This window comes from Plecotus auritus, assembly GCF_963455305.1.
Source record: "Plecotus auritus genome assembly, chromosome: 9".
NCBI lineage: Eukaryota > Metazoa > Chordata > Mammalia > Chiroptera > Vespertilionidae > Plecotus > Plecotus auritus.
The window spans coordinates 9,882,132-9,900,289 of NC_137783.1; the positions used below are offsets into that span (position 1 = coordinate 9,882,132).

The 18,158-nt window shown below is 48.3% G+C and overlaps 1 protein-coding gene across 13 annotated transcripts in view; it reads left to right on the forward strand.

Annotated features, from left to right (window-relative positions):
- Positions 1–18,158, forward strand: part of ABLIM1 (actin binding LIM protein 1) — a 251,352-nt gene that overhangs the window by 98,966 nt on the left and 134,228 nt on the right. For 8 of the 13 annotated variants that reach the window (XM_080687336.1, XM_080687347.1, XM_080687346.1 and 5 more), the window contains exon 1: positions 10,204–10,558. The exons of 4 other annotated variants lie outside the window; for them this stretch is intronic. In XM_080687336.1, the coding sequence (XP_080543462.1) occupies positions 10,543–10,558 (16 nt within the window). In that variant the 5' untranslated portion in view covers positions 10,204–10,542. Of the gene's footprint in view, positions 1–10,197; positions 10,559–18,158 lie in introns of those variants that run through there. One more of the 13 variants, XM_080687351.1, reaches the window with a different exon arrangement.

An 18,158-nucleotide genomic window follows, 5' to 3' on the forward strand; every position in this document is an offset into this window, starting at 1 on the left:
CTTGGAATGTTGGTATTTGCATGTCTCTGGAAGACTGCCCCAAGCCTGCCTTACTTGATCTTTTAATACGTAGAAGTGCCTGCTCCTGACTGGGACTTCTCTATAGGTCTCTCAGTTCGGATTCCCAGGCATGAAAACCTAATTGGCCCAGCCCATCTTTTCCAAGACAGGATACAAATTGTAAGTGTTTGGCCCTCCGATGTATGCTTTCCTCCACTCCCCCATGTCTGCTAACAATCCAGTCAGCCATACCCAAGGTGAGAAGTCACATGACTCAGTGCCTACTTAAAAGAGGGGCAGATGGGATGAAAAGAATGGAGGACCCACGGCATACCATTACACCTGGGCAAGACTCTATGTTGATAAATGAAAGTCTTGTTGTGAGGAATTCCATGGCATTTTCATGAATATGCAGGTTAAATAACTAGAAAAAAATAAAACCCTCTGAGGCTGTCCTTAAAACCAGTGTATCATCTTCCCCCCCAACCCCCCATTCAACAGCCTCTCTGGAGGAAAGATGCTACGGAAATTCTAGATATAAATAAATTAGCAACAATTTTGGCTCTTGCACTAAGAACCTGTATATAATCAGTACAAAGGTAAAGGTGTGCTATCTCCCTTTTCTTAAAGAAACCCTGAAATACAGTTGCCTTGTGATAGATACGCTTTGCCTTCCCAAGTCCAAGAAACAGGAGTTGAAGTATAAAAGCAGTATACTCTCCAAGCGAAGATGAAGCAATTGGGTGATGTGGTTTGAGAGCTCCTATGAGATGTTTAGAGTAAGAATCCTGGACCGTCAGGTGCAAATCACCCTCCCTGCTGTGAAAACAGGGACAGTAGCACTCTTGTACCTCTCTTCTACCCACCTCCTGGTTTTTACTGGTCTAGTAGTGTTTTCATATTGTTCCTTACTTTCTTTGTTCCAAACATTGCCACTCCCTTCCATCACCATAATGCACTAATTGGGACATCTCTTCCATGTTTAATAGAATTCACTACTAGTCCTTTCACTATAGTATTTGCATTCTGAGTTTCTTTTGACTCGTCTCTTAGTTGGCTAGATGTTACTGTCAGGATGTTTTCCTGTGAAGAGTTTGTGGTGGTATTTCCGGAGCACCTTTCTGTTTGTGATGGTTGGCCATTGCCTTTATGTCTGAACAACATTTGGCTGGATGGGAGGTTCCCTCAAGACTTCCAGGTGTTGCTCCACTCTCTTCTGTGCATCGGTGTCACTGTTGATAACGCTGAAGTTAGCCGGAGTTTTTTCTTTGTGTGGGTGATAGGTCTCTTCTGTCTGGATATATGGAGAATGGTATCCTTTGCAAGCCAAAAGCTTAGGCCAAGACTTGGAGTTGGCATTCTGTATTAAATTTCGCCTAGATAGGATACCCATACGCTTTAAATCTTCATTTCAGGGAAAGTCTTTTGTATTCGGTCTTTGCATACTTCTTCTGCTTCTTCGGTTCTGTACTTCTAGGACAAGTTTTTTTCAGTCTTCCTTTTTTAGTACATTTGGTTTTCTCTCACTGTTTTTGGCTCTTTCTTCCGCATTCATCCAGATCATCTCAAACTTTGTCCTATGTTAGGGATTAGATATTTCCTCAGTGTCTGTTCTATTCTTGGATGTTTCGTTCATTACTATTACACTCTCTTGTCCTCAGCTTTTGTTTCTTATCTCTGCAACCTTTTTCTTCATCTCATTCCGTTGTGTCATTACCTCACCCTTGAAGTCTTTTTATTTCATGCACTAATTCAGCAATCGGCATCTTTGCCGACTCCCCTTCACTCTAGTCACCACAGAGAAGCCAGAGGATCCTGTGGAAATGACAGATCATGTGTCTTTCTCTGTGCCTTCCCACCTCACTCACGGTAAAAGCCAAGGTTTTGTAATGACCCCTAGGGCCCTAACTCCTTGGCCTCTCCAACTCCACTCCCGCTGTCAGTGCCTCGGGCCCTGCTGGCCTCCTCACTGCCTGGAACACACCAGGTGAACTCCCGGCTCAGAATCCCTGTTGTTATTGTCCCTCTGCCTCGGGTCTTCAGGCTTCCTCAAATGCCCTTTCTCAAAGAGGCCTTCCTCCACCGCTCACTTAAAACCACATTCCTGCCCCAACACTCTCTACCCTCCAGCTTGGCTATTTCTCCACAGGATTTACCGCTCTCTATCTTATTCTGTTGTAAACTGATGAAGCAGTGAAAATTAAATAATAACAATCATCATTACCCTTCATCGCACTCCTCCTTGCCAGCACTTCCATTTCACACAGAGCAACTCTCATCCTCACCCCATTCTGGGTACATAATTGACAGGGCTCGGTGCAAAAGGAAAATATGGGGGGGGGGGCGAGGGGTGGGGGAGAGGACACCTTATTCAATCAAAGCATAGGAATAAAGTGCCATTAAAGGTGCTAAAATACAAAGTTGTACTAAATAAAGTAACATTTTTGTGTGTTTTTTTAAAAGACTTTTTATTTATTGAGTTTTACAAAGAGAGGATGGGAGAGGGAGCGAGTTAAACATCGACTGGCTGGCTCCTGCACGACCCTCACTGGGGTTCGAGCCTGCCACTTGGGCATGTGCCCTGACAGGGAATGGAGCCAGCAACCTCTCGGTGCATGGGTCAACGCTCAACACTGAGCCACACTGGCCGGGCTAAAGTAACACTTTAAGTTATTACCATGAATTTTACCTTGTATGTGTATACTGTGCAGGGCCCATTTTAAATAAAAATAAAAAATTCTTTCAGCCCTATGTGGAATCATTGAACTTACACAATTAATATTTCATAGATAGTAGGCCCACATGTATTTCTTCTTTCCGGAAGGGTGGGATTCTTGCCCACAACTAACGCCACTGTTTTTTATTTCTACCACATTCCACCGACACGCTACCTCTGGCTCAGTGAGGAAGGAAGGAGCGAGAGGCAAGGGGAAGCGGGCTGTCCTGTCTTTTCCTTCCCGCTATGTCATCATTTTCAGAGTGAGTGGTTGGCTAAGACAGTCAGTAACACGGGTAAGAAAAGATGTGTAAACCTCCTCGGTTGTTTGTGTTTCCTGGAACGCCATTTCCTTCCTTGTGCATTCGAGGCAGGCATTCTGGTTTGGATGGGAACTGACCTCTCATCACCCCTGTTTAGTCGATCGTAGATGTGAAACACTTGCCTTTGAGTCTCCCTGAATTCCCACACATCGTGGATCCGCTGGAATTCAGTGCTCCCGGGCATTGCCAGCACTAAATGTGAATGGGGCAGCAGCAACACGTACTGCACGTATCTTGTCTGCTCATGTGCATGCTCCATTGTCCATTGGACTTCGCTTACAAAACACAAGTTCAAAGAGAAAATGATTGCAGATTTCAGTATGTCAACAGCAAAGCATCAAGCAAATGGAGACCCTTCTGAACACAAAGCCCTTTGCAACTACACAGGTGGCATGTCCATGAAGCCAGCCCTGTCCTCCACACAACCTCACAAGCGGAGCATGTCATTACCACTCGCAGATGAGACTAAAGCACACACACGGAAAGTAATCTGCCCAAGGCCCCTCGGCCTGCGGCCCAGCTGGGATTCTGATGCTGCTGTGTCAGGCCAGGCTGCCTGTGGGCCAGTGTGGCGTCATGGAACAACCACTGGGTAGGAGGTAGGACACCAGGGTTTTGACCCATTTCTAAGCAATTGTGCCAGCTTGACAAGTCTGCCTTAGGACTCTGGTTTTCATCTTACATGTGCATGCAATTCATGCCTATTTTTCCATACAGGTTATAGTTTCTACACACCAGAGTTGGTGGCATGGTCCCTTTTCTCTTCGTACTAAGAAATGGGGAAAGTCGCTGGGGTGTGTGCTGGGTGACAATGACACCTTCCTGTGGAAGCAAATGCAGGAATGGCTGTGCTCTTTGCATGCTTATTTGGCCTGTCCCTCGGATGATGGCCGAAATGTCCGAGGAGAATGAGAGACATTGTTTCCTGGAAGCATGCCAGGGCATAATTAGCCCTGTAAGGCTAAATGAGGGGAGCAAATGTAGGCTTTGTAAACCTTGCAAAACTGCTGTGATCCCCTCGCCCCCATTTTTGTAATTGTCTCTCTATGTCAACCAGAGGAATGGTACTCCCTGAGAATGGTTAGTCACGACGGATAATTGACTTGCATCTTGAAAGACTTCCTATGTGGGCCTGGGTACCATCTTCTCCTGTTCAGCCAACGAGTGCAGTAGGCCCAGGTGATGCTATTCACCTGGCAGGCTCTATTCTAAGAAGTCCAGGAGCTAACAGAGGGTAAGGGATCAAGAGAGAAGATTGTTTTAGACAAGGCAACGTGCAACATTTCCAGCGTGCCAGGTCCTTTGGAAATGCCAAAGGAGTCAATGTATTGAGTGTATCTTGACTCAAAAAGTGTGTGTGTGTGGAGGAAGTGGGGGGGGGGGGGCGGGAGGGAGGCTCTTTCATGACCTCGGTAAAAGGGAAGGCCCAACGAAGTCAAAGGAGGGTCTGTGGCTTTAAATTCTAGCAAACCTGACTCTTTCCTTAAGTGTAAAGTGTAATGTTATTACCTCAGCCGCTTGTTATAAGGATTAAATGAGGTGATGAAGGTCAAGGGACTAGCACGGTGGCTGGCACACAGTGAGCACTCTGTAAAGGATGACAAAGTGGGAGTAAGGGGACTTGACACAATGACTCCCTGATTAGGTTCCTTTTCAGCTTGCTTTCTCTCCAAGGCGAATTGTTAGTTTGCATCTTAGCAAACACTTTCCAGCAATCACTAAATTGATTTATATATGAGCCTGAATTTATTTTTAATTTAAGTCAGATTCTCAAATCAGTCTATCTGAGAGTAAAAATGAATACTTACCTACTGTTTGGACTTACTGTGGTAAGCTGGTGACCTTCCCTCCTGAGGATCGCTCAGATATTGCATTCCTACTTTGTGCCTATCACTGTGGGCTACAGAGACGCACACGATCCCTTCCTTCAAAGAGCCCATAATCTCTTGCAAAAATAAATGTGCACATCCTTCACTGCACTATCTTCTCTCTTGATACCTTGGCCTCCATTAGTTATTGGACCCTTACGATAGGCGAATCGCATCAGAATCTTGGCCTGCTGGGCGCATCCTTGGCTGGACAGTTAGGCACACTGGTGACATTTAAGAACGAGAGAGATGGTATGTTGTTAGGGAAGGCACTGCATTTCTAGATGATAGAAAGTGATCATTTGCCATCCTAATAACTATATTTCTACCTGGAAAATATTTCTAAAGGATAAAGCTAATAGTAAACTGTTTTTTAAAAGAACTCAGAGCTATTTCTGTACTTCTCAACTTCTCATGTACCTGAAATTAGGCTAAAATCTGTGAAACTCTCTTTACTATCAAAAGATCCTTTGAATTCTGACTAACAGGTTCCAGTACACTTGTAGGAAACTGGCTGGTTTTATGCTCTATAGTTTCTGTCCTTAGTGGATTATATATAGGGGACATTAAATGTACCTTAGAAATTTTTGTAATTTTCTCAAGCTGCAACCCATTACTCAGAAGTGGTTTCTGAGAAAGATCATGGGGGAAGTTTTGGATACAAACGTAAAATCTACTTTAATAACTCGTGGAAAAGAACTCTGCTGGACACTGGTTCTGTGAGATTCATATGGAAAAAATTCTAAGAATTCTCGGTTGAGGACAAGAGAGTTAATAGGATCAAGAGGGCTCAGACATTTACGAATTTTTCTCAGACTGTAGGAAACTTTGGAACCATCACTTCCAATAAATTTTCGTGGAGATTGCAGTGAGCGTCAAGATGTTTGTAAATCTCGCCCTGATTGGTTTGGCTCAGTGGATAGAGCGTCGGCCTGCGGACTGAAGGGTCCCAGGTTCGATTCTGGTCAAGGGCATGTACCTGGGTTGCGGGCACATCCCCAGTAGGAGGTGTGCAGGAGGCAGCTGATCGATGTTTCTCTCTCATCGATGTTTCTAACTCTCTGTCCCTCTCCTTTCCTCTCTGTAAAAAATCAATAAAATATATATTAAAAAAAAAAAAGATGTTTGTAAATCTCACATCCATTCCCCTCCCTTTATGCAGGCCTGTGTGTCAGGCCAGCGGTCCTTAGTCACTTAGGGAGCTGGCTGCAGCTCAGGTTTCATCTCCAGAGAATCTAGGCATCGACCTTGGCTGGGGGCCAGGTGGTGCATTTAAATACTAGGGGTGTATTTAAAGCACCCCTCGTATTTCTGTCCCTGGATGTCTGCAGACTGTGCTCTTGAGAGTCCGGAAAAGCATGAAACCATCCTTGCCTGCATGGAGCTCACAGCTGGTTGTGGACATGAAACCATTACCACAGAAGCATAAACCAATCGGTGTGCTGCTTAGAGTGCTGTGTGTGAGATGTGCATGGCTGTCCTTTCATCCAGTTCACCAGGGAAATATTTAGATAAACTAATCAGCATGGGCACTTTCTGGGCATCTATTACATGGCCAGCAGTCTGTTAAAAACTGGGCATGCTCACCAACATGACCCAGTTTGGAGGGAGGAGGCAATATGGTTGGAAACAGATCATGGTGGACTTTGAAATGCAGCCAAATCCTTTTTATCTTAACTTGGAAAGAGATTGATGGCTCAGGTTTAAGACTCCAACCACGTCACTTCTAAGGTTCACCCTCCAGAGCTCTCTGTGACCAGCCACCCCAGCCGTAGTTTGCCTTCTCCTAGGAACAAGGAACCATTGGATACCTTCTCACTCTATGCCCTCCACTTGGAATGAGCTTCCCCCTTTCTTCCTTGGCAGCCCTGGCCTGTCCTCTCCTCCTGCGAGCCTCTCCTGCTGGGCTCAGCCTGCCCTGCCCCTGTGCACCCTTCTTCTGTCTTAGCACCTTCCTCACGTCCTTGAGAACATGCACGTCTCTGCATCCTCTCCACTAGATGGTAAGCAGCTCCCGAGCAGTGCTTTCTCCCTTCTTCTTTTGAAACTGCCCACCCAGCACCTGGCATCCAGTAGACTCAGGGGTCCTCAAACTACGGCCCGTGGGCCACATGCGGCCTGTCAAGGACATTTATCCGGCCCGCCGGGTGCCGCTGCCTGTCCTGCTTAGCAGCCGACGCGTCCCGCAGTGCGCATAGGAATTTGTTCATAGTTTTTTTTTTAAACTATAGTCTGGCCCTCCAACGGTCTGAGGGACAGTGAACTGGCCCCCTGTTTAAGAAGTTTGAGGACCCCTGCCTGAGTAGATGCTCCATAATGTCACAGGGAGGTTGACAGACATAAACATTAAATGGAAAGCAAGCGAGGAACTCATTCTTGAGTTTGCTTTCAGCTGAATTCTGCTAGAAGGACATGGAGGGCTCTTTTGCCAGTGCGTCCAAAGGCGTGGAGGGGTGATACCTGGAAACCTGGGGTCCTTGGCCACAGCGGGGAACTGAGCTTCCTGTCCTGCAGGTGCACGAGCCGCAGGCAACCCCCGGCTCCGTGGAAGAGAGAGAGCAATGAGGAAGTGGACTCAGGCAGGTCGCCTGTTTCCAGGCGGTAGCATTTCTCTCCATTGGCATGGCTTCTGGTGAAATGACACACTCTTGGAGTTCTGCCAGGAACGGCTGGCTGTGCGCTAACCAAGCTTTTCTCTCCAACAAAATGGTTTCTGTCCTCTGGTCCCTTGTGGACAAGCGTTGCTTCATTTTGTGAGTGAATGAAAAGGCGGCCGGGAGTCAGCCTGGGCAATAAAACACCAAATAAAATCCCGAGTGGGCGTCTGTAGTGTGGTCTTATCTCATCCGAGCGCAATGAGATTAAGTTCTTTGGAAATCATTTCTAGAAATAAGAAGAAAATGTCCCGCCGTCTTATGAGATGTACATTTCTCACTGTTTTCCTGATGTATTTTGTTGCACTTCTTGCAGCTTTAACTGTAAAGTAGAAAATATCTCTGCTTTGCTTCTGAAAGCTCTGAACTATTCGGCCCCAGGCCAGGAGACAAAACCAATTTGGTTTTACTCTCCCACATTCCAAAAATAACTTCGGTGATATCCTTGTTGGTTACCTGGAAAGTGCAGAGTGGGTGTTTTTATCCACCCTAACGTGGCAGTGTCAGATTGTTGGGGGGGACTTTAGCCATATGACTGTTATTGAGCAACTAAATGCTGGTGACTCATTCACTTTGACTGAGATACAGGAAAATTCTTTCCATGGAAAACCCAGGAGGGGGGATCTCCGAACCTCTCTGTAGTATTTTCCTATAGAAAAGGCTTCTCTGCAAATGAATGGGCACCAGCTGTTACTCTGCCTGCTCTGGCTCCAAACCTTTCTAAACCAGAGGGCCTGGCAATTTAGCCACAGGGGCAGGCAGGTGGGTTCAGAACTGTCATAAGGAACCAATTTCATTAATAAGCTTAAATCTTAGGGCTCAAAATGGCCATCCTGAGTAAAAGAGAAATTGAACTAATTGCATTGATGGTATCTGGAACACTTATGTGTGATTGGGTTGGGGCATTTTACTGTCACATTCCATTAGGGACAGAGGGAGTGGGGGAGGGAGGGAGTGGGGCGGGAGCACTGTTCCCTTGGCTTTGAGCTGAATGACAGGAAGGCCTTGGAGAGAAGTGTCTCCATGAGGTGCTAATCTATTTATGCAGCAAAAACATAATCAAATAAAGTCACCAGCTAGGCCCGCAGCACCAAACTAATCCGAGCTCTCGGAGGTTCATTTTGCTTGTCAGCGTCCCCTTCGGGGCTCTGAGAGTGATGGGGGTGGAGAAATAGACGCGTGCTGTTTCAGCCATGGAAACTGGGGAATGTGAAGGGCCGGTCTCCTCCGGACTCCTAACCCTGCCCACCCCTTGGACTGGAGGTCCTGCTGCTCTCATGCTTGGCTCGAATTATGAATGGAGAGTAGAGACGCCGCTTCAAGGCTCTTCGGTGCTTATACTCCAGCCGGCTGCTGACTTAGGAAAACCGTGACCCTACAGGGCTGCCGCGGAGGCAGGGAGTAGTGTGGGTGAAGTATGTGTCATAGAAAAGGCGACCAGGGGTTGGAGTGGACTTAGCCCTCTTACTGAGACACCCAAGCTATTCATAGCACAGCCCTGAGTCACAGAGGTAGGCATGTCACAGCTGCTTGAGAACTGCGACCGGCAACCATCAGAAAGCCCCACTGAAGGCCTGGCCCAGCCCCACCGGGGCAATCCAGCTATAAACACCCCCCAAGTCAAAGATGAAGTGGTGGGTCGACTTCATCTTTTCTGCTACCCTGGCGCTCCTAGACCCAACAGTTACAATATTTGCAGTAAATACAGGCTCGCGCTGGCTGTGCGCTCTGGTTGGGAAAGATGTGCCGGCCATCTGCTGCTCTTCAGGAGTGGGGCTGCGCCCGTCTTTTCGTCTCTTGCTCATCACATTGTCCCCACCTGCTGGATGTATAGGAGTGCGGTGGGGACGAAACAAACCACCTGGGTTGGGGAGACAGGGGGTGGAATGGGGTGGGCCTGGGTGAACCCCACGTCCTCTGCTCCCAGGAGAGCGACCTGTGACCCTGTGGGTCAGAAACCCGAAAGCCTTGCTAGAAGCCAAGGCTGCTGGGGTCAGGCTCAGGCTGGCAAGGGGTGCGGTGTGGACTGCGCCTCCCTTGGTAGCTAGGGTTCCTCCCTCACATCTACACATCCAAGGAGTGGTCCAGAAAAGTCCAATGAAGCGGAGAGAAGGTGGGAGTCAGAATCCTGCCGAACTGGATACGTCCGGATTTTCCTTTGATCCAGAATTTGATCCTGGAGGCGGAATTGAATCCTGAAAAGATCCTCTTCCCAGGCTCTCAGTCATTGTCCCAGTCCCCACCCCGCCCCGCCCCCATTCAGGTAAACCACGGGGTGGGGGTGGGGGGACACGCAGGGCAAATGGAGTGCCTTTATTTTTCCTTCTAATTGAGCCTCCAGGACCTTAGAAGTTGAAGAAAATGAACTTGAAGGGAGCCACCAGCATCCCGTTGGACTAAGGCTCATTTTATTTATTCAGTGTGTCTGACAGAAGCGGTCGAAAGCCGTGAACGCAGCAGGGCTAGGAAACGGATAAGCTAACAATTGACTCGTTTTACCGATCGGAACCGTCCCCGGCCGGCCCCCCTCTTCTGTCTTCTGGCAATCATTTCTCAGACAGCCCTCGGGAGGGGCCGGGGCCCGCTTTCCCGGGCCGCGCGAGGAATGCAAGGTGGTGTCCGTGGCCAGAGATCAGGGCGCTGGCATTTTGCATTTGTTACGGCGGCAGCGGCGGCGGCGGCGGCAGCTGTAGCGAGTGGTTTCGGCCCAAGGGCAGAGTCCCCGAGCTGCGCAGGGCGCGGCCACCGCTCGGTGGCGATCGCAGGGGCGGGCGCGGGCTCGGCCCCGGAGCTGGGGGCGGGATTTTAGAAAGAAGTCCCGGGCTCGGCGAGTGCATGCCCAGCGATCTGCCTCTCAGCCTCTGCAGCCAAGGACCTGCCTGCCTGCCTGCCTGCCTTCCCGGGGGCGCGCTCCCACCGCCGGACTTCATTCCTCTTTCTCCAGGGCTGCTCGCCTCGCCTCGCCGGGGGACCGGGTTGCCATGGTGAAGGAGAAAGGTAATGATAAATATCGATCGCCGCGCGCGCGGTTGCAGAAGTTGGTGCCGCAGGGCTCAGCCACCTCATGGACGATGATCAATGGGAAGCCGGGCAGACATGTTCTTGGTGCGAGGGTGTGTGTGTCTTGTGAAGCCTGGCTTTCCATGGGCCGAGACGTCCTTAAGAACCTTTCGTGCAGCCACGGCGTCGGGAGCCCTTCCCATGTCTGGGGGGTTTGCACAGCTGAGGTCCGGGGACGTGCCGGTTTGGATTGTGATTGCATTTTGAATCTTGGGTTGTGTTGGAGACTTGCGAACCGGCCCCCATCCTAGCCTTATCCCCACCCAAATCAGTGACTTAATTAAGATGTTCAATGAAAGGGTCCGGCCACCAGGTTCGTGGTGTTTGGGACACACGGGAGCCTCGTGGGGACCGGCTGAAAGGAGCCGCGGGCTGTTCTGTAGGTTTTAGGTGTGTTGTTTGATAGCCTGGCATTTCAGCTGTGTCCCTAGTCACTCCTCCAGACATCTTAAAGGATGTGGTTGGTACCAGTCATGGGTGGCAAAGAGCCAGATCACCTCCCAAGGAGCCTGTGAAAAGGGAGGGGGCGGGGTGCCCTGCACAGGTGCACCGTACGTACGCACTGGGCGTGGTCCTGACATGGAAGGGAAATCTTTCAGAGTGAATTACAGTTTAAATTATTCGTTTATCCAGGAAAGGGCAAAGAACACAGCAGTGCTTGATTTTAATGATCCAAGTAACTGTATAAATACAGCTTATGTTGAGAAAGTGAAATGTTACAGGAGAATAGAGAGTGAAGAGTGAAAGCTCAGCCCTACCCTGTCAGCCTCCATTCCGCCTCCTCCTAGAGGAAAGATGGTTAATATGTGTATCTTTCTAAATGGGAGATAGATAGGTGGATAGATAGATAGATAGATAGATAGATAAGATAGATGATAGATAGATAGATAGATGATAGATAGATAGATAGATAAGATAGATGATAGATAGATAGATAGATGATAGAAGTATAAAAATGGAATTCTTTTGTGATCATTGCTCTGAGACTTAAGTTTTTCCTCTTCATAATGTCTTAGGGGCCTTCCCCGTATAATTTTATAATGTGAGGATCCATCCTTTCATTTTGCTCTTACTAAGCGTGGTTGTCTTCTGCCACATTTTCTTAGGGTGGGGCATAACTGTCTCCATCCGCACGGACGCCTGCTCTTTTAGGGCTGTCTTGAACCATTTCAAAGACTTATCTCTACCCACGTTCTCTTAAAGCCCCTACCGGGACTGACTTTGAAGTGAACAGGCGGAACTCAAATCGATCCTTGCAGCTGGAAACTCAGGTCGGGTTTATTATACTAACGGGTGGGTGAAGAACAGGATCGCCACAGCTAACAGAGCTGACACCTTAGGACAGTGGTCGGCAAACTCATTAGTCAACAGAGCGGCAAACCGCGGCATGTGGCTCGCGAGCCGCAGTCTGCCGACCACTGCCTTAGGACAAAGGGAACATGGTTCTGCTCCATCCCTCCTGCTCCCGCGTATCTGACCCAATCACTTGCTTTAGCTGTGGTCTCCCACTGAGTGCGTGGCAATTGGGTGAAATGATTTGGTGCGTATAAAAGTGCTTCTGACAATCCTTCCTGTCTTTCTGGGTTGCTTCCAGGAGCCCTCGGAGTGACACATACAGATGTTGACATTTAATGAAGGTCAGGGCTCCCCGCCCCTCGTTTTTACCTCCCACCCACCTAGAACGAGCTGGTCCTGACCTCTCTGTTGCTAATGGATTTGAGTTTCTTTTTCCAACGGGAGTCACTTATGCGTGATGGGAAAGAGGGTTGCCAAAGCCACTCTTCATGGCTTCCCCGTGGGGCCGCGGGAGCCAGACTTGCGGGGTGGAATACGTGTTGTGGCTCTGCAGTCCCCGAACAGCAGCTCTTTTTCGAAGCCATCGCAGACCTCTCCACTCTCAGGTTGCTGGGCTCGCTTTTCCTCTACAGCTCAGGAGCCTCTTTCTGGCCGGGACACTGGGCGGGCCACCGAGAGGTCACATACCCGTGTTATCTCAGCCCCTGATTAAAGGCTGTTCCTTTTTTATGTTGAGGTCTGTGCCAGGCCTTGCTGCTGCCTCCCAGCCCTCTGATCGCACCAACCTCAGCCAACAGCAGAGGAGGGCAGGGGTTTGGGGGCAGGTACATAAGAGCTGCCATGAAAATAAAGGAGTTTCATCATAGCTTTGATTTTTTATTGATTTTTTTATTGATTTCAGAGATGAAGGGAGACACACACACACACACACACACACACACAGAGACATTAATGATGAGAGAGAATCATTGATCAGCTGCCTCCTGCACACCCCACACTGGGGATCAAGCCCGCAACCCGGGCATGTACTCTCACTGGGAATCGAACCATGACCTCCTGGTTCTTAGGTCAACACTCAACCACTGAGCCACACCGGCCAGGCTCATCATAGCTTTTAAAATGAAAAGGGCACAGGAAAGCAGGTAGCCCAGGCTTTCATATAGAGGTGAGAATACGGGGGTTCAGAGGTACATAAATTGCTCAGACACTCAGGGGTAATGGGAGCAAGTGCCCATCCTGTGTCCCCGCGAAGGTACATGTGCATCAGGGGCTGCGCGTACCAGGTGGGGATGTCCACTGGCTCCACCACCAGGCAGTGAGCCTCGTAGAGGCAGCACCTGTGCCCATCTTTAACATCCAGTGTATAACTTAGTGTCTGCCCCATCGCAGATCCTCAAACAGCTGGAGCAGGTTGGCCATTCTCTGAGCTGAACTAGAACCCGTGTCTTCTCGATTCTGAGATCTTTCCAGTCCTCTCCATTCCTTCTTGTTCCAGGGAAGCCTCGCTCCTTCCTCCTGGAGCTCACCCGGTCACCCTTGAGCAAGCTCAGATGATGGGAGCATCCATCCTGGGAGCATGGAAGGCCTTCTGAAGGTCTGACCTGGATCCCTGGGGTGCTCACCAGTTACAGGTGGTCTCACTCGCTCTGCTTCGCGCCATTGCTTTCTGTCCTGGATAAAGTTTCCATGTATCTGCCAGGTTTGGGGTTGGCACTGGTGGATCCCACCTTGGCCAGTGTGGAGTGGCATTTGCTGACATCCTTTCACCCTCGTCATCTTCTGGGCTCCTAACCAGGCGCCCATTCACTTCCAGTTGCAGACACCTATTGATCCAGGAATCTTGATGAAATGGTTGTTTCTCTGATGTGTTCAAGGGCGTCCTGTCGTTGCTGGCTCCTGTAACAAAGAAGCAGGAGAGGTTTTTGTGGGTCAATATTTTGTCAGTCAATATCTGTCTCCCTGAATACACTCTCATCAACCTAAACTCCAGAGGCCCTCTGTTCTCCCTTAAAAGCTATCATTGTCTAGCTTGCCTGTGTCCCAGTGCAAGTTTGAGAAATATACACAAAGGGATTCATTATCTCTTTGTTAGAGAAAACAAGAATAAACAAATACTAAAGATCAAGTTATGTCAACACTCATCTAATTTAAATGATAAGGATGCTTATGGCTTATAAGCCACGTGAGAGAATAAGAATTGAGCAGCCAGGGAGACAGTCATCATTGTTTGTTTTGTTTCCTGAAAGCTTCCTGCAACTATTGGATGGTCCTACTTGCTTTTAGGGTAGAGTGGGACCCAATGAAACTCATTCCAGTCCACCTTCAAAGAAGACATGTTCACTTCCCACCTGATACTCACGTGGTAGGATACACAAACACACACACACACAAACACACACACACACACACACACACACACACACACACACGGCAATCTTGTTTCTTGGCAGCTTCTGAGAACAGCGGTGCACTGTGTCTCAAGTGTGTCCTACAGACTGGCACCAAAGTAATCCTCTTAGGACATTGATGTCATCATATTTCCAGCTCAAAAACCTAACTGAGTGACAAGGGTAAAGTTCAAGGCTTCCTGCTAATTGTTGAGGCATCTCCCCAACTTCTTAAATGACCTCCTCCCCATGCCTATCTAACCCGATGTCATTGTATTTTTAATGTTATTTTTAAACCTGCTGGCTCTTGACTACAAGCTGGGTGGCAGCCTCTGCGTTGAGAGCTTTACATACAATGTCTTTGATCTTTAGTCCATGAAGGTGGGCTGTATTCCTCTCGTTTAAGAGATGAGGAAGAGGAGGCTTAAAGGAGGCGAGAAACCCTCCAGAGGTCACTTAGCTAGAAAGTAGAAGAGCTGATGTCCTAACCAGGCCTGTCTGCCTCCCAGACCTGTGCTCATTGTACTTACTACCCCCGCCACACACACACATTTTTCCTGTTTGAATAATCATGGTGAATATTTTCCCTTTCTAACCTCAGTCATCCTGTCCCTCCTGCCCTCCTGAGAAATATATATTCTTCTTTTGTGTTTGTCAAAGACCTAACTCAAACTCTGCTTCCTTATAATGCTTGTCCGGGGCCCCTCCCTTCTGCACATTCTTCTAGAATTACTCTGTGCACCTAAGTAAACACCAGGGAGATTAAACAACACCTCAGTCACCTGTGTGGCTTAAGAAAGCACTCTGTCTCTCCTCAAGTGTCTGTGGACTATATATGTGGTCTTGTAAAGCCACCTTTAGAGGAATGGAGTGCTACTGCTTCTAATTATATCCCCTTCCCCAATTCCATTCCTCCCAAAACACCCCCCCACACACACACAGACACGACCCACTCAGGCGCCTGCACACTGCCCAAGGCCAGTGAAACCCATTTCTCTTCCATCCTCGGAGAAGTCTGAGAACAGTAGGTCTGTCTGTGTGGTGTAATAGCTCCTCATATGCCCTAGTTGCATTTCAGGCCCCCTCTTTAGTGTATAGTAGCTACTCCTGGGTTCAGTTTTCCAACACTGCTTCCCAGGTTGAGCTTAATGCCCCACCCCTACTTGCTCCTGGAATATTCTAGGTTCTTCATCTTTAACTTGAAAAGCCCTGAGCTTTTCAAAGGGACACGGATGACAAGGACATTCCTAAGTAAGGTCTAAAGGGAAGCTGTTGACTAAAGGAGACAATGATTCTGCAAGCTTCAGGATAAATTATCTGGATCAGTGGTGACTTCTGCCCACTACTCAGGGTGAGCTTTGCATCTTTGGAGGGAGGGGAGCTCCAGTTTTTATCATCAGATTCTACTGGAGAAAAAAAATCCAGGTGTAGATCACTGTTACTGTTTTATAAATGAACGCGCTGCTCAAACCAGAAGTAGGTTCCGCCCAGCTTATCTTCTCCGCAGAAGGGCTGCATGGGTGATGGGATTTCCAAGGCGAAGGGAAAGAACTTCTCATTAAAGAAAAAAAAAAAAAAAGTCATAATAAATGCCCTCTGCCACTTACGCATTGATGTCTACAAAATGTTTATCCAGAAAGAAAGACTTCATTTCCACAGTTCGAGGTGAGGCTGACTGTGTCATTAAATCTGAGAGAAGGAGCTCATGGACTAACATTTCCCCAATACCCTTGCGAGCAGTTTTTGTTGAGGAGTGAACTTAAAAGCATGGAGACAGTGGGCATCTGAGCTGGAGGTTGGCCAGCCCTGTTCATTGTCAGCTACTCCTAGACATTGGGAGGCAGCCCTCCCTGCCTCTTACCTCTCCAATTACCTGGTCCGGTGACCAGGAAGGATGAGACAATAGGTGCTGCATCATAGAGACCCTCTTTTAAAGAACAACAAACAGACTTTTCCAAATTGTTGCAGAAAAAATATCCTACCGGAGACTCGCCCTACCAAGAGGGATGTCTTGGCATCTGATTCACTTTGCGAAGGGGGCCCACACTATGTCATCATTTTCACAGCCCTAGAGGGCATGAAGGAGGGTCCTGATATTGTTCGGCTCTTGTCTGCCGAAGTCAAAATGCTGAGTGTGTTCCTGAGGCAGCATTAGAGAGCCAGAGGACTGCAGAAGGGTCAATGATGGGTGAGTGGTGCAGGATTTCTTCCCTTTGTGGTTGAGCCTGATCTGGGCACACCACAGTAGAAACCAGCCCAGCTTCCTATTTCATGGTGTGTTGGTCTGATGGTGACTCATACCGAGGGGCATGTTTATCCCAAACTGGCAGGAGCTGTGTATTCAAGGGCAAGTTTGGTGAACAGTAGGGAGGATGAATATTTGTATGCATGACCTCTTTTCTCTGAAACATTGTATTTGGGATCACACTGGCATGATTAATGCTTATGGTCCAGTGTGCCCTGGAGGACACCAGGGGTGAATTGCTGTGTCCCACTGCAATCAAACAGGCTGGCTTGTTTGACGACTTGGACTTAACCGTGAGGATGTTGGCTTTCTTCATACTTGCAGGGAAGTTGTTATCCAGGGAAGTGGTTCCCAAATGTTAGCAGGCAGCAGAACCACGTGGCGGGCTTATTCAAACATGGATTTCTGTGCCCTGCTCCCAGTTTCTGATTCAGTAGGTCTGTGGACGGGCCTGGGGTTTTGCACTTCAAGCAATCCCAGGTGATGTGGATGCTTCTGGTCCAGGGACCGCACTTGGACACTGTCTACATAATCCATGGCTTCTCTGGGTAAAACAATCAGCCCTCCAGGCAGATAAGGGAGAACATTTATATAAGCAGCCTCTCCATTCCCTTTTGCTCACTTTATCTTGCTTACAATGCACAGAGGGGAAAGAGAAGGCAAAGGGCATCCTTCTCACTCCGACTCTCCTGCAGTCTAGAACGAGGCTATGGTTCATAATAAAAAAGATCCGTGGGATCCGAGCAGCTGAGACACCACTCTATGTGGTGTGCAGAGGGTGGGCAGAGTGAGTGTGGGAGGAAGTTATAAGGCACCATTACCTGGGAATGGGTTGGGGCTCAGCTTGGCTTGGACAAGGCACACGGGTGCACCGTTCCTAATTCTTGAAGACTTGGGTGAGCATTTTTACTGGGGTTCAGAGACCATTGGACACCTTTGATCAAAGATAGTAGATATCTTGGCTCACACAACTGTGTCTTTAGTCTTTGAGGTGGAGCTAAAATATATTAATAAAGCCTGAAGTGTTTTCCTGTTACCATTATATCCAGCCTATATTACAGCTGTCTATATTCTTTCTGTTCTTATTCATTGTTTGAAATTATAGAGGGAGAAGTTTTAAAAAAATTTAGAAAAACAGAGAATGGTAGAAAAAGATAGCAAGGTTATTCCACACCAGAGGGTCTGCTGAGAAATGGGAGAGAGGCCTCTGTACCCTCAGAAAAATGGCAGGGGCTATGGCTTCCCAGGTCCATAGAGAGTCCTGTAAATGACAGTGGGCTAGATGAGTGTCTATGGGACTGCTATATGTGTGCCACTCGTGGGACCCCTGTCTGGATAGCCATTGAGGAATAGCATCTTTAGGCCAACAGTGGGGACAGTTGGACTAGAGTCCGGTTATGCCATTCCTGCTCACCTGGGAAACATGACTAGCATGTGTAAAGGTCCCAGCCTGAAACAGTGAACCCTTGCGGCGGTCTCCTTGCTCACATCGCAGATCACATCGCAGTAGACTGAAGTCTACTCTCTGCAAGACATTCTCAGGATAACCTGATACACTGAAGACTTTCTCCCTCTAGTAGGTTAATGAATCAGCCAGTGTTGGGAGGGA